The sequence below is a fragment of the Cryptosporidium parvum genome, chromosome 8 (assembly GCF_000165345.1).
Source record: "Cryptosporidium parvum Iowa II chromosome 8, whole genome shotgun sequence".
NCBI classification, from domain to species: Eukaryota; Apicomplexa; class Conoidasida; order Eucoccidiorida; family Cryptosporidiidae; genus Cryptosporidium; species Cryptosporidium parvum.
The window spans coordinates 553,461-567,511 of NC_006987.1; the positions used below are offsets into that span (position 1 = coordinate 553,461).

At 30.6% G+C, this 14,051-nt stretch overlaps 4 protein-coding genes across 4 annotated transcripts; 2 read left to right on the top strand and 2 right to left on the bottom strand.

Annotated features, from left to right (window-relative positions):
* Positions 1-178: 178 nt before the first annotated feature.
* On the top strand, positions 179-6,187 carry cgd8_2050 (RRP5 like protein involved in rRNA biogenesis with 7 S1 domains and 5 HAT repeats; the record flags this gene model as incomplete). The annotated part of the gene is made up of 1 exon (XM_627109.1): positions 179-6,187. One exon carries the CDS (start codon positions 179-181, stop codon positions 6,185-6,187), a length of 6,009 nt encoding a protein of 2,002 aa, XP_627109.1.
* A 184-nt stretch (positions 6,188-6,371) lies between these two features.
* cgd8_2060 (hypothetical membrane associated protein with a signal peptide and a transmembrane domain near the carboxy-terminus) lies at positions 6,372-8,513 on the bottom strand (the record flags this gene model as incomplete). The annotated part of the gene is made up of 1 exon (XM_627110.1): positions 6,372-8,513. One exon carries the CDS (start codon positions 8,511-8,513, stop codon positions 6,372-6,374), a length of 2,142 nt encoding a protein of 713 aa, XP_627110.1.
* Positions 8,514-8,909: 396 nt separating this feature from the next.
* On the top strand, positions 8,910-11,291 carry cgd8_2070 (predicted membrane associated protein, signal peptide plus transmembrane domain or GPI anchor at C-terminus; the record flags this gene model as incomplete). The annotated part of the gene is made up of 1 exon (XM_627111.1): positions 8,910-11,291. The coding sequence occupies one exon, from the start codon at positions 8,910-8,912 to the stop codon at positions 11,289-11,291; it is 2,382 nt and encodes a 793-aa protein (XP_627111.1).
* Positions 11,292-11,388: 97 nt separating this feature from the next.
* On the bottom strand, positions 11,389-13,215 carry cgd8_2080 (conserved hypothetical protein; the record flags this gene model as incomplete). Its single annotated transcript, XM_627112.1, has 1 exon — positions 11,389-13,215. One exon carries the CDS (start codon positions 13,213-13,215, stop codon positions 11,389-11,391), a length of 1,827 nt encoding a protein of 608 aa, XP_627112.1.
* Between the last annotated feature and the right edge of the window lie 836 nt (positions 13,216-14,051).

Genomic DNA, 14,051 nt, shown 5'->3' on the forward strand with positions numbered 1-14,051 from the left:
ATATATTCAAGAAGGAAATTGAATTAAAAGAAATTTAAGATATTTTAAATCGTATGAAAAGGAAGCTAGGACAAAAATTTGGTAGCTGGTAGTTATCACTATCAGAAAAATTTAAGAAATATTTGAAGCTGAAAAATTATAATTTTTAAGAAAAATAATTGCGTGAGGAAAGGTTGTCATGAGTCGAAAGAGGAACCTGAAGAATATTCAAGATGATATTGATGAAGTGGAAGATTTAGAACATGGTGATTTTATTGGAATTAAAAGCAAAAATTTGAAAACAATAACATCTTTTACAAATATTGAACGTAGAGATTTAAAGTTAGGAACTTTATTATTTGGAGTTATCGACCATGTCAGTGAAAAGGAACTTATTATTTCATTACCAGGATCTAACACTGCAATCATATCTATAGAGAATACTCTAGAGGATTCAAGAACTATTCCAATTGAATTATTTCAAGAATTGAAGAAGAAATCTCTTGAAGATAGGTTTTCTGTGGGTCAATTTGTAAATGGAGCTATCATTTCCAACAATAAGATTAAGAATAATATCACTTTGAAACCTTCAATATTGAATGCTGGTTTGAACTCGAATTCAAAATGCTTAAATGTTTTTGGTTATGTTATTTCTGCCTTAATTATTTCAAAGGAAAATCATGGATTTAACATCTATACTGGTATTCAAGGAGTGAAAACTGTTTTTATGAAAGTTGAAGAGTCTGAATTTAAAGAATATAGACTTGGCCAGATTCTTCCTGTTAGTATACATCAATTCTTCAAAGAAAAATCATTATTGATTTGTACTCCAATTTACGATCAGAATGAGAATTCAAAAATTGGTAGAAAAGAAATTCTGAGTATTCATGAAATAAAGCCTGGTCTTATGGTTGAATGTCTAATTCATGCTTATAGTCATACTAATCAAAAAGACCAAATCAGCCAAACCCAAAGTCCTAACAAGAAAAAGAAAGTCTCTGACAAAGTTTCAGTACAACCAAATACAAAATTATTACAATTAAAGAAGGTTGACAAGCAATATGTTACTGACCAGGAATTGGAATCAATTAAAGATTTTCTTCAAAGTGAACATTCTCTTCAAGTTAGCTTTTGTATGGGAACTATGTTGGGTGTTATTCCAGATGAACATTCTATTCATCCATTATCTTGTTTTTACCCTCAAGAATTTGAATCTTCTTTGACTACGGAAGTTATCAGAAAATCTCCCAAATCCAAGTTTATCACTGCTAGAATTATTGCAGTTTCTTCTGGAGCTGATAATAAAATCATTTTATCAACACTTGCTCATAATATTAATCTTAAAAGAGGTAATCAGAAAGCTATCAGTGAAATATCTATTGGAACAGTCATATCTCCCTCAAATCTTCAAATGAATGATTCTAATACTTTATTAAATTCACTTTCAAATATTACACTATTTAACTCACAAAGTCAAAAGAAATCTCAAAGTAAAATCAACTTTTTGACCAGAATTTCTGATAAATGGATCTCACTTTCCACCAACCAATTCTCTAAAGATTACGATAAAATCGATCAAACCATCAAAACGCAACCATTTAGAGTTATTTCCCATTCTAGATTAGAAAACTCTTTCTTTGTTTCATTTGATCAAAAAGTAGTACAAGAGAAATACTTCTCATCATATGATGCACTACCTGGTCAAATTGTTAAAGCCACTGTTACTGAAGTTAACAATTGGGGAATCTCTGTTAGACTATCAGAATATTTCTCAGGTAGAATTTATGCAGAACATCTTTTCAATAGTTCAAGTTCAGGATCAGGATCAATAACAGGAACGAACTTAAGTTCTAATAGCTCTAAAAGTATGTCCAAAGAACAGATGGATTACATAAAGAAACATTATCAAATTGGAAGAAGCTATCAATTTAAAGTTTTAAGATATGAATATAGTGATAATAGCTGGAATCCTCTGCTTCTTCTTACAGCTAAACATCTATTAATCAATGATCAATTACCATTAGTAAGATCTATTGATAAATCCTTAAAAATTGGACAAAAAGTTACAGGATATATTAGTAGAATATGCATACAAAGTACTCAAAAGTCTAATTATAACTCAGATTTGAACCAATCTGAAAAAAGTGACTTTATTATTATTAGATTCTATGGAGAAGCTTATGGATCAATGTCTTACAAAGAATATATCGACTATTATCAATTTGATAATATTGATGGTATTTCAAAAAAACCAACTATTGGAGAGGTAATTACTGTTCAAATTAAGAGTATTGATTTAACCAATAAATCTTTAAAACTAACTTTTAGAATGGAAAGTAATGGAGAAGTTGAAGATCCAAAAACAAGTTCAAATACTCCCTTAAATAGACAATTCCTTGCTCAACTGAAGAACATTAAGTACTCTTTTTATGATGGAATCTTTGATGAGACTATTATCAATAGTAAAGGATTTATTTTATTAGGAGTTACAAATCAGGGTCTTTTATTTTCACAAGGTTTAAAAGATTTAGTATATGTACCCAAGTTCTCTATATCAGACAATAAGGAGAACTCTGAAAAGATTTATTGTTTATTGGGAGAGGTATATCGAAAATCTAATTCTGTCTCAGACCTTAATTCCAAGATTTCAAAGCTTAAATTAGCTCCGAGCACTTTAACAGATACTGTTTCAAGACAAACCTTGGAAATGAATTTAATTGGAAGTTCTGGATCTAGTATTAATGTCGAGAATAACTCTATTACTTTGAATTTGAATGTCAAGCTTGGATATCTAAAACATTCTATTTTGAATGGAAAACAAGGAGAAGTCATTATCAAAAACCTGAAGAGTCTTACAAATAATACCTTATGTCTGGGTTATATTAATCATATTGATCATTATGGATTACTAGTATCAATATTAAGTTCAGAACCTTTAACAGGTATCGTTCCAAGACACTTAATTAGCTCCAAAGTTTTCTTTGATAGTAAGGAAGAGTTGATGAGACATTTTTCTATTGGAGAGACTTTGCTTCTTAAGGTAGTAAAGCTTGATGAGACAAACAAAAAAATCACTCTAAGTTTGAAAGATTTGGAAGATGGGACATCGTTAGTTAGAAATTCAACTATTACAAAAAGTATTCTAAAGGATAGACTTGGAGGACTTGATAGAGATGAACAAGTTATCCAACTTTTACTGAACAAATCCCTTGGAATTAATGAAGATAAAGATTTGTTGGTTTCTAATTCCAACTTTGTTGGTAGAGTCTTAGAACTTAGTGTATTAACTGAAGCTGGATGCGATGGAATATATATGGGTTCGTTAAATTTGAATAAGACCAAAAAAACAATCTATTTTAAGCTTGTTTCAAGAGATAAAAATCAAGATTCTAATAAGGAGGTATCTAAAGGAATTGTCACTAAAGGATTATTTCTTGGAGGAAGTTATTTATATCAAAATGAATCCAGAAATCATAAGAAGGAGATTCATTCTGAGATGAAGTATGTACATTATATTTGCTGTGACGATCAAATAGTGGCCAGTTTTAGTCGAGTTATGGAAGAGACAGAAAAAACAGCAAGTTTCAAGGTAAACAAAAAATATAAGAAGTTCTTAGAGTCTATTGTTAATGAGACAAAGTCTATAAAGATTAACAATAAAGAGGATATTCTTTATCGTACTGAATCTTACACGCTATCTATTTTAATGATAAAGAATGATCAAGACGAGAAGGTACCGGTGATCATTATATGTCCAAATAAATCAGAAGAAAGAGAAGGGATTTCCAAAGATTTAAGTTGCATTGTTTTGGATAAAAACAGTAATATACCAGTACTTATTGGAGTTTTATACTCTAGTAAGGAGTCTGGTTCTATTTTAAAAAAAGAGTTTAATAAAAAAGATCGATTTGAATTAAATAGTCGAGTTCAATGTAAGATCATAGATCATATGAAATCTTACCAAGGATTAATTGTTCAATTATCAAACAAAAGCTTTGGGAGAATATCAGTTTTAGAGCTGGATGATGATAAGATAGACAATCCTCTAAATCTTGAAAAGTTCAAAGTTGGTGGTACAATTCAAGGAATAATCATAGGAGATCTCAGGAATAATAGTAAAAAGAAGAGAATAGTAAGCTTGGGAGGAGAGAAATCTTCTAAGCTTAAGTATGCCCAAATAGATTTTGAAATTTCGAGTCGTATTTCAAGGATTCGAGATATCTTGGATAAGAAGGATGAGTTGAAAGAAATTGAGTCATTTTCTCAAGTTAAAGTTGGATCTATTTTGAGTGGATATGTATGTAATAGTGGTAAGGAAGGAGTTTTTGTACGTGTAGGACGAGAATTAGTTGGAAGGATTAAGCTCAGAGAATTAACATCTGGAACAATTACCCCAGAGGAAGCTTCAAGAAGGTTTTTCATTGGAAAGTTCATCAACCAAATGGTTGTAGTTAATATTAACAAGGATGAGAAAAAAGTAGATTTAAGTATTTCTAAGTTGGAATCTGATGATATTAAGTTAAGGTTGTCCCAAATTGAGACAAAAAAGCAAGTTGAATCTGAGGATGAATACGTAGATATGGGAATTGATAAAGAGGTAGATCTTGGAAATAAAGTAAAGAAAATGGCTCAAAGCTTGGGGGATATTAATGAGAAACTATCATTTGAAGATTTGTATATTGGTAGAGTCTTAACAGGAGTAATAATAAATGTTTCCAAGAAACATGGATTGTTTATAAGACTGAATGATATAAAGGATGACTTAACTGCTCTTTGTAAGCTTTCTGAATGCTTGGATGGTAGATCAAATAGGAATAAAATTTCCTCAGTTTTCAATGTTGGAGACAATGTATTGTGTAAGGTACTTAAGTTTAACTCCGAGAAGAGGAGAGTATGGGTTGGAATTAAACCAAGTTACTTCTCTGAACTTAAAGGTGAGGAAGGAGATAATCTCAGCTTTGAAAACAATCAATTAATGGATATTGAAAGTGTTGAGACAGTAGAAAGTGAAAATGAGGAGGAACTCAAAGATGTGGAGATGACACTTGGATTGAATGATGAAGGACTAGAGTACCGAGAATCTGATCATATGAATGATGGTGAAGAAGATTTCTTAGGAAATAGGAACTTAGAAGTGATGAAAGAAGATTCAGAATATGAGAAAAGTCAAGAATCTGAATCAAAGCTGGAGTCTAAGAACTTGAACAGGAAACAAAAAGTACAGAGACAGTTGGAACACGAGCACAGAATCAGAGAAGAAGAGGAAAAAGGAATGAGATCACATCTTAATCCCTCAACAATTGATGATTTTGAAAGACTTTTAATAACTCATAGGGATGTCTCATCGCTTTGGATTAGATATATGTCATATTACTTAGACTTGGAAGACTTAGATAAAGCTCGAATGGTTGCAGAAAGGTCTTTAAAACAAATCTCAGTAAAGGAAGAGATGGAGAGGTGGAATATATGGATTGCTTATATTAATATGGAGATAGTTTATGGAAAGAATGAGTTACTTACAAGTACAGGGGAGAATAATATTTCTTCTTTGAGAGGAAAAGAAGATGGAATTCCAAAGAACGTTAGACAAATCTTAGATCGCGCTTTAATGAATGTTACAGATCAAAAGAAGCTTTATATACAAATATTCAGTTCTTTGAGAAGACATTCGAAAGAGGAGCAAGGCTTGGCTTTACTTGAGGAAGGATTAAAAAAATTCCAAACTAGTAGAAAGCTTTGGGTAACTTATTTAACTTGTTTATACGAGAGTGATAACCAAAAGAAAGCAAGGGACGAGGTTATTCAAAAGTCTTTAAAGAGTGTATCTAAGGATAAGGTGGTGCGTTTGATTACGGACATTGCGAGATTGGAATTTGAATATGGTAATATAAATAGAGGGAGGACCATTTTTGAGAATTTATTAGAGGAAAACTCAAAGAGGATGGATTTATGGTCTCAATATTTTGATATATTAACAAAACTATGTAGTAAAGACAATCCTAAATCCAACTCTTCTATGGCAGATCATATAGAAATGGCAAGATCCATATTTAGCTCATGCATAGAAAAGAACTTTAAGCCAAGGAGTATGAAGATGATCTTCACCAGATGGCTATCTTTTGAAAAGGAGTTTGGATCATTACAGAGTCAGAAGCACGTTCAGGATCTTGCAATTAACTATGTGAACAAGTTTGAATCAAACCTTTAAATTTTAAACAAGCTTTGTTTTTTTTATTAGCATTGACCTGTAGAAATATTTTGTTAGGTACCGATTAAAATATATAGATCATGAGACGAGACAATAATTTATTTATTTTTAAAATTTACGAATATAATCTTATAATAAAATAAAAAATTTTAACAATACGTAATTTTGAGGAGATAAGAATCAATCAAAATTTGAAATCTTGGATCAAATTGAAATCCTGTAAAGGATTATGATATCCAGACCTCATAATTTGATCACTAGAAATTTGATTATTAGTTAGAATGTTGAGGAGAGTAATTCCAGTAATTGCTCCAAATATTACAGTAGAGACTACTCCATATAGTACGGCTTTAACTTTTTTGAGTGATTTTAACTTAGGAATACTGAGGATTAGGAATCTATTATTTAGGTTATTATAGTCGCCATGAGGATCTTGAGTATCAAATACTTTTTCAATAGCTGGATTAATATCTTCTTGTCTAAAATGCTTGAGATATGATCTGTGAAAAGTGGCTCTACACTTTAGAATTGCAATACAAACATAATAGATTGAAGAGTAGTCTAAAATTACATCTCTAGGTGAGTTGGTCTTTAATGGTCTGTATTTTCTTTTATTAATTTTAATAAGTTTTGCAAGCCAAAAGTATCTAATAAGTATAAAGCATGCCTCTAAATTAGGCCTATTTCCAATTTTCTGCATCTTCATTGGGATATGTAGAATGTCCTTAACAGTGATCTTTATTGGATTGATTCTAAATCTGGCAAAAGTTCGAGTATATTCAGTAGTAGTCCAGAGGAGACACCAGACAAATTGATTTCTGCTAGGGAAAAGTGCTTTGCTATTGGATGGAAGGTAACTAATATATCCAGAAAGTGAGTCCCAATCAGGAGTCTGCCAATAGAAGTAGCTGCTCGGATCTGGTCTGTATTCATTCACAGATTGGTAATAGTAGGCTTGATATAAAGTCTGTAACTTAATAGTTCTCGTACATAGATTGAGCGATGTAAAGGATGTTGTGAGTGAATGCTCAAAGTACCTATATAATTTACCAAATTGGATGTATTTTGGAGTCTTAGTAATTCCAAGCTGAATTCGGTAGCCATTATTTAGAGATAAAGCAACCAAATTATTAGAACAGGACTTAGGCATTGTTGTGTATTCAAAGAAATCAGGAGGAATATTAGGAATAGACATTCTTTCTTTAGTAGGCAAAAGAGGTAAATCTCCATTGCTGAGGCCAAATACCGTTAAATCTCCTCTAATTGGAATAATTTGCTTAAATAAGTACCACATTGCATCGCTTGGAGACCTTAAATAAAGCTTTTTCCAAGTGTGATAGATTTTTGATTCTACTTGAATCTTTTTAAAATCATACTGTTCATATTCATCTCTCAAATAGCCCTGAATTTCCCTCATTGCTTTCATATAAAATTCACATGTGAGTCTTAATAAGAACTTGTTTCTGTCGTTTTGTTTACCTAACATTTTACTTTTCTTGTTTACTTTTGGAATATTTGAAATTGGTTCTACAAGTTTTACAGCATCCTCAATTCCCAATTTCTTTAGAGACTCTTCATTATATTCAAACCTTTTCCATATTATGGTATTTTCTGGATTACTTTCTTCTTCCAAATAAGTATCAGAAGTTGAATCTTGGGTCTCAGAATCTTTAAAAGAGTCAAAATATCTTTCGAATAATTCAAAACCATAACTTGCTGTTATTTTTGAATAAATATCCCAACACTTTGAGATTGAATTTATAGGCCTGGATAATTCTTTAATGAATTTATCATCTTTCTTTTTTCTTTCTAAATTAAAAAATACAGAATCCTCATTAGGATCTTCTCTATTTAATATACTTTTCTTATCAATTTCATCAATGACTTGTTCTTTTCTAATTTCTTTAGAATTTATAGTTTTTCTGACAAAATACATAATAATTCTAAAATGAGTTTCTTTTACTACAATATTTGATCCATATTTAATGTTAAATGCCCAATTTCTTATCAAATCTTCTCTAATTGTTTCCAGAGATTGATATTTGTTCTCAACGTAGTTTTTTTCCTCCTTTTTTGTAAATATCTCTTCCTCCTGATTGGAGAGTTTCTCACCTTTTGGATCTACATCTAAGATATTTGAATCTTCGATAGAAAGGTCAAATGTACGAGTGTTGTTCCTAATGTATGAGAATCTCTCTTTCACATTCCAAAATTTAGGTAATATAAAACTTTTTTTTTTTTTGTAAATAGCACTCTCAATTACTCCAAATCCACATATTATTGTAAAAACCAATACTAATAACCTTGTTTTGTATTTGAATTTCATTGATTTAATTCGAATTTAATTTCATCTTCTATAATTAACTAACTTTAAATTAATTGAACTAATTTTTTTTATTTAAGAAATTTCTTCAATTCATGACAATTGAAATGCACCGGTATGCAATTTAAACAAAAAAATTTATTACTAATAAATTTATCCACATGAAAATAACCGGTATAGAAATTTTGTACAAAAATAATTACATCCACATGAAAATGCCGGTATAGTGCAAAGAAAATGCGCATGACAGGAAAAAAAAAAAATAATTCAAGTCAAAAAAACAAAAAAAAAGAAGAAAAAATTTTATTTGGTAGTAAGATAAGAAAATGATTTTGATTCTTTAAATTAAATTATGAATTTTGGTTATTTAATAAGAATCCAATTAAGTTAAATAAAAAAATGAAACTATTAAAACAACCATTAACTGCATTAATTGTGTTAACACTAGTTTTTAGTTGGTTGTTTAATTTGAGAGAATGTAAAGAAGTGAATACATCCAATTTAAATTTGAAATCAGAGACAAATAAAATAAGTTATTTAACAGAGAAAATTGATACAAATATTTATAATAGAAGAATAACTCACAATAGTGAGGATTCTGAAATAAAGCAAGAAAAAAAAGAGGAAATTGAAATTAAGACTTTGGAAAGTGATGATTTAATAAAAATTAATATTAGTCAAAATATTATTCATGTTTTAAGAGTAAATTTTGAACTAGGAAATGATAATCTTAAAACACAAATTCACTGGGTACTTTTGTTATTGATATTGAAGGCAGACAAATACAAAGAAAGGCCCAAAGGAATGAAACAACTTGATGATTATAATGATTGTTTATATTTTATCAAAAAACATCATAAGTTACTGTTAAAGAGTAATCTTTCAAGGGAGGAGAAAATAAAATCAACACAGAGAGCTTGTATAGCATTTTTTGATAATTTATTCAAGATTAAAAGTAAATGGAGCGATATAAGTTCAAAAGAGTATCTTCAATTATCTAGAAGAATTACCTCTTCTCAGCTTTATATTAGATGGATGGAGCTATACAAAGTTGATCCTCCACGTTCTCAATGGTTTATTTTAAGAAAATTGGCAATCAATCAGTTTGATGAGATTTTAAGGTTATTTAAAATATTGACCAAAAATACTAATGAGTATAAATCATTTGAAAATATTCTCATTGAGTTTATGACTCAATTTACTTCTTATTGTAAGGATTACGAATTAAATGATAAACTTTATAAACGGGAGTTGGGGAAATACTTGAAAGATGATTACTCTTATAGCTTTAAAGATAAAGCTAACATGATTAAAATTGGGTTTAAAAGCAAGACTAAAAAAAAAAATAAAAGAAATTTCCGGATTTACCTTCCAGAAGAAATGCCAGATCTTTATGTATATCATCATCAGGTAAATACGTGCGTATTAAATTTAGGAATAATGTCTTTATATCCAGAATTAAAGGTTTTTTTCTATGATGTATTTAAGAGAAAACCAACATATTATTTGTTCCATAGAAAGCCCATCACAATTAGCAGAAAGACTTTATTAAGATCAAATCAACTCTGTAATTTAATGCTTGAACTTACCAATAAATTGGAAAGATCTTATTATTTGTTAAATATCGAACAATACAAGTTTACATATCTTCAAGACACAAATACAGTAGGGAAAACAAATTCTACAAAAAAATTCATTAATAATTTTAGTCTAAGTGAATACATACAAAAAAAAGGGTTGGTTAAGCCATTACCATTTCATCCCTATTACTATTCAAATCCATTGGATATTGAAATTCAAAATATATTTACAAATTGGCTATTTATTAGCCATTTTGAAAAGCAAAGTTTGATTAACTCATTAAAGCATTATACAAAAGATATGGAAAAGAAACATAAAGATTTGTTTTTAAATGCAAAACTTGATTTATTAAAAAAGTTAATTTCTGAGGATGAACAAATGTTAAAGAATTATGTTTCTAAAGAAGAGAAACAATCGAAAGATGGATTATTCTTGCTTTATTTTCAAAAAAGAGCAAATAAATTAAAAAACAACGTTGAGAAGGTAATCGATCATTTAAATTCAGTGGAAAATAATATATTCAACAATACGAAACTTTATGAATTGATTGACCAAGAAAATCCATCTCCTAACGTATTTTCTTTAATTCCAATAATATATTTAAATTCCAAACTTTGGAATGTTCAAAAACTTTTATATAAATACCCTGTTTCACTTAAAGTGAACTTAAAAATGCTTGTAAATTTATCAGAAACTCTTAAAATTGGCGAGAAAAGCCTTGGGGATATTAAAGTTGGAGATATCTCAACCTGTATTAAAGTTACCACCATTTTTTGGAAAAATCAGGGTATTAAAATAAATAATCGAAATTTTAGGATAATTAACCCAGATGATATATCCGAATTATATGAAAAAAGCAACGAATTGTCTGAAATTTACATGGACTATGCAACATTATACTTACTTTGTGTAAAATCAGTTTCACAAAGCTTAATTTATTATAGAAGAATTCTTAAATATTACTTTGGAGATAACTTTGATAATTACTGGAAATTCAACATGTTATTAGATATGAATAATGAAGAAAGCTCCAATAGTTTCCAATATATCAATAAGAAGAATATACATCTTCATTCTCTACCAAATGATTTTATTATGCCAAATTTAACAAAAGGAATATACATCTCAATTTTGAGTGCTTACCTTCTATTGACAGTGGGAGCAGTTTGTATTCAGTCATTAATTACCATAATATTTTAAAAAAAATTAAAACTCTAATTAAAATTCTACTTAAAATCATAAAGTTAATCAAACTAAGCTTAAAAATGTTTATAATCGCATCAAAAAAAAAGGAATTCTAGTGATGCATTGGTGGATGAATCGGCAAATTAAACCCAGAATTAATGTTAAAATTACCATTAGACATGTATTGATTAGGATGACACTGAGAAGCTTTATTAGTAACAATTTTCGTGATTGATTCAGAAAATGGGTTTTCTCCAAGTATATTTACTGGCACAGAAGCTTTAAATGAAAAACATGTTGGGGAAGAAGGGGGTGAAATCTGAGATTGTTGGTCAGTGTTGGTTTCTAACTCTGGATTATGGCTTTGATTAGCTAAAATTGGAGCCTGATCTGGAAAAGGGCATTGACCACCAGCCAATGGAGTACCGTAATTTGGATTTGCCACTTTTGGCCTTCTTTTACATTTCTTTTTGAATACATCTTGAGAAAAACATGCGGGAGAAGAAAAGTCAATTTCAACTTTTGGAGGTTGGATAAGTGGACGAATATTTGGAGATTGGAAAAGCGTGCTAGTTGAGATGTTTGTATGACCACCTTGAGAAATACCTGCTTGATCTTTTGGAGGTCCGTTTCCATCTTCAGCTCCAGATGACTTTTTTTTAGTGAGACATTCTTCTGCCATTGCTGTGAGTAAGTATTTAGCGAGCATTTGAGAGTCCATTCCGAGAGGGTTTGGAACGGTTGGTGCTTGAACTCCAGAGGGACCTGGTATTCCTGGAGCTACTCCAGCAACAATTTCTGGAGAAATTGGAGCTTGAATATGTGGAGGGGGGCCGCCTGCCATTGTGGGTAGTGGCATACCCATTGGGTGAATATTTGTTGGATCGAATTGCATCTGCATATTTGGAGGTGGTGGGAGGTGGGGGGGGTTCATATTCATGTTAGGGATTTGTATTGGGCCTGGAGCTACCATTGGCATTGGCATTGGCATTGGTATTGGCATTGACATCGGCATTGGCATTGGCACTGGCATTGGCATTGGAGTTGGCAAATGCGCTGGAATAGGCATTTGCATGGGCATGGGAGCTGGCATTTGCATATTTTGCGGAGGTAATGGAGGCATTGGAAGTTGATGATGTGGCTGATAAGGAAATGGATTTGGAGTTTGAATCGTTGCTGGCAATGATTGCATTCTACCATTTAACTGCATTTGGGTGGGATAATGTTGTTCTTGCTGATGAATAGAATGGAAAACTGGAATTTGAGGAGCCATTTGAACATATTCATTTGGCTGTTTATGTATTGGGATTGGCTGTAATTGAGCCCCGTGTCCATGGGATGGCATTTGAATTGGGTGAGCCATCATTGGATTTTGATGAGGCTGTGGATACGGCTGCGATAGAGGGATTTGAGGAGGCTGATGAATCTGGATTGGGACTGAACCTCGGAGATCTAGTGGAACTCCTTTTTCCTGGATTGAATTCAACTCAGAAGAAGTTCCATAAATATCAGAGCACGATATATTAGATTCTGGACTTTGTTCAATATTTATCAAGTTTTTTGATCGTTTTGGGGAAATATTAGTTGAGACAACTCTACTTAAAACAACATTATTTTCAATATGCCCCTCAGAGATGTAATTATTACCATTATTAGGCTTTTCATTGATCTCTTGTTTCTCTTTAATAGAATCAAAGTTTCGGCTATCTAATTCATTCTTATTTACAATTCTGGTTTCTTTCATTGGAGAGTTACTAAAATCTTCTTTATTATTAATACTAGAAATATGAGAACTATTATCTATGGAACTCTGACTTGCTGGAGAAGCAAATTGTTTTTTCTTCAAGAGTAATTCATTCTCAAGATTTTTAACAGTTGCATCCAACTCATTAAGATTTTCATCTAAGATTTCCATTTCTTGCTTTTCTTTTGGGAACATTTTTCTATCCAATTCTCAAAGGAATATATCACATATAATTCCCACAAATTGTTTATTCTGGCTTTTTTGTTTTTGTAAGAACAATTTATTCAATTTAACAACTAACCACTATCTCCACTAAGTTAAATTTAAACAATTCCTCTTTATTTTTTTACTGCCACAAAAAGTGTCAAGTTTTACAGTTGACTGCATCTAAATTCTTACTCCTAGCTACCAGTAAACGAGTGCAAATCCGCCACACGTGGTGCATGCATACACAGATGGATGCATGCGCGCGCCAAAACTCTAACTTAGGCCGGAGTAACCTATATTTGCACACGTAAAGGAAAAAAGAAGAAGAAAAAAAAATCAAATAACTGCATCCAAATAATGGGTGATATTTGCGAGAAAATTACACAGTAATGGACGTAAAGTTTGAAAGGGGGGTCGTTAAATTTTTTTTTTTCTTTTAATTCCTTAAGCCAGAATACAAAGACGAATAAAAAAATGAAAAATATTTGAATGAAAAATAAACGAGTTATATACGCAATTCTTGAGAGCGTTTTTACTTATAATATAAAAATAAACTATGAATCATTTATAGCTTTTTCTTAATTGAATGAGGTTTACTCATTACGTTTGTAACTCAATCTTAAATAGCATAACTCAGAAACAAAAGCAATCCCTTAGTTGTATAAAAGCATCTAAAATAGATATTTGAATACATATGATTTTCTTGAATTAATATCTACCTGTTTTTTTTTTTTTTTTTAATTTTTTTTTATGTATACCGGCATTCGCACATGCATGACTAATTTGCATACGTGTCTGCAAATTTGCATGTGGATAACAACTTG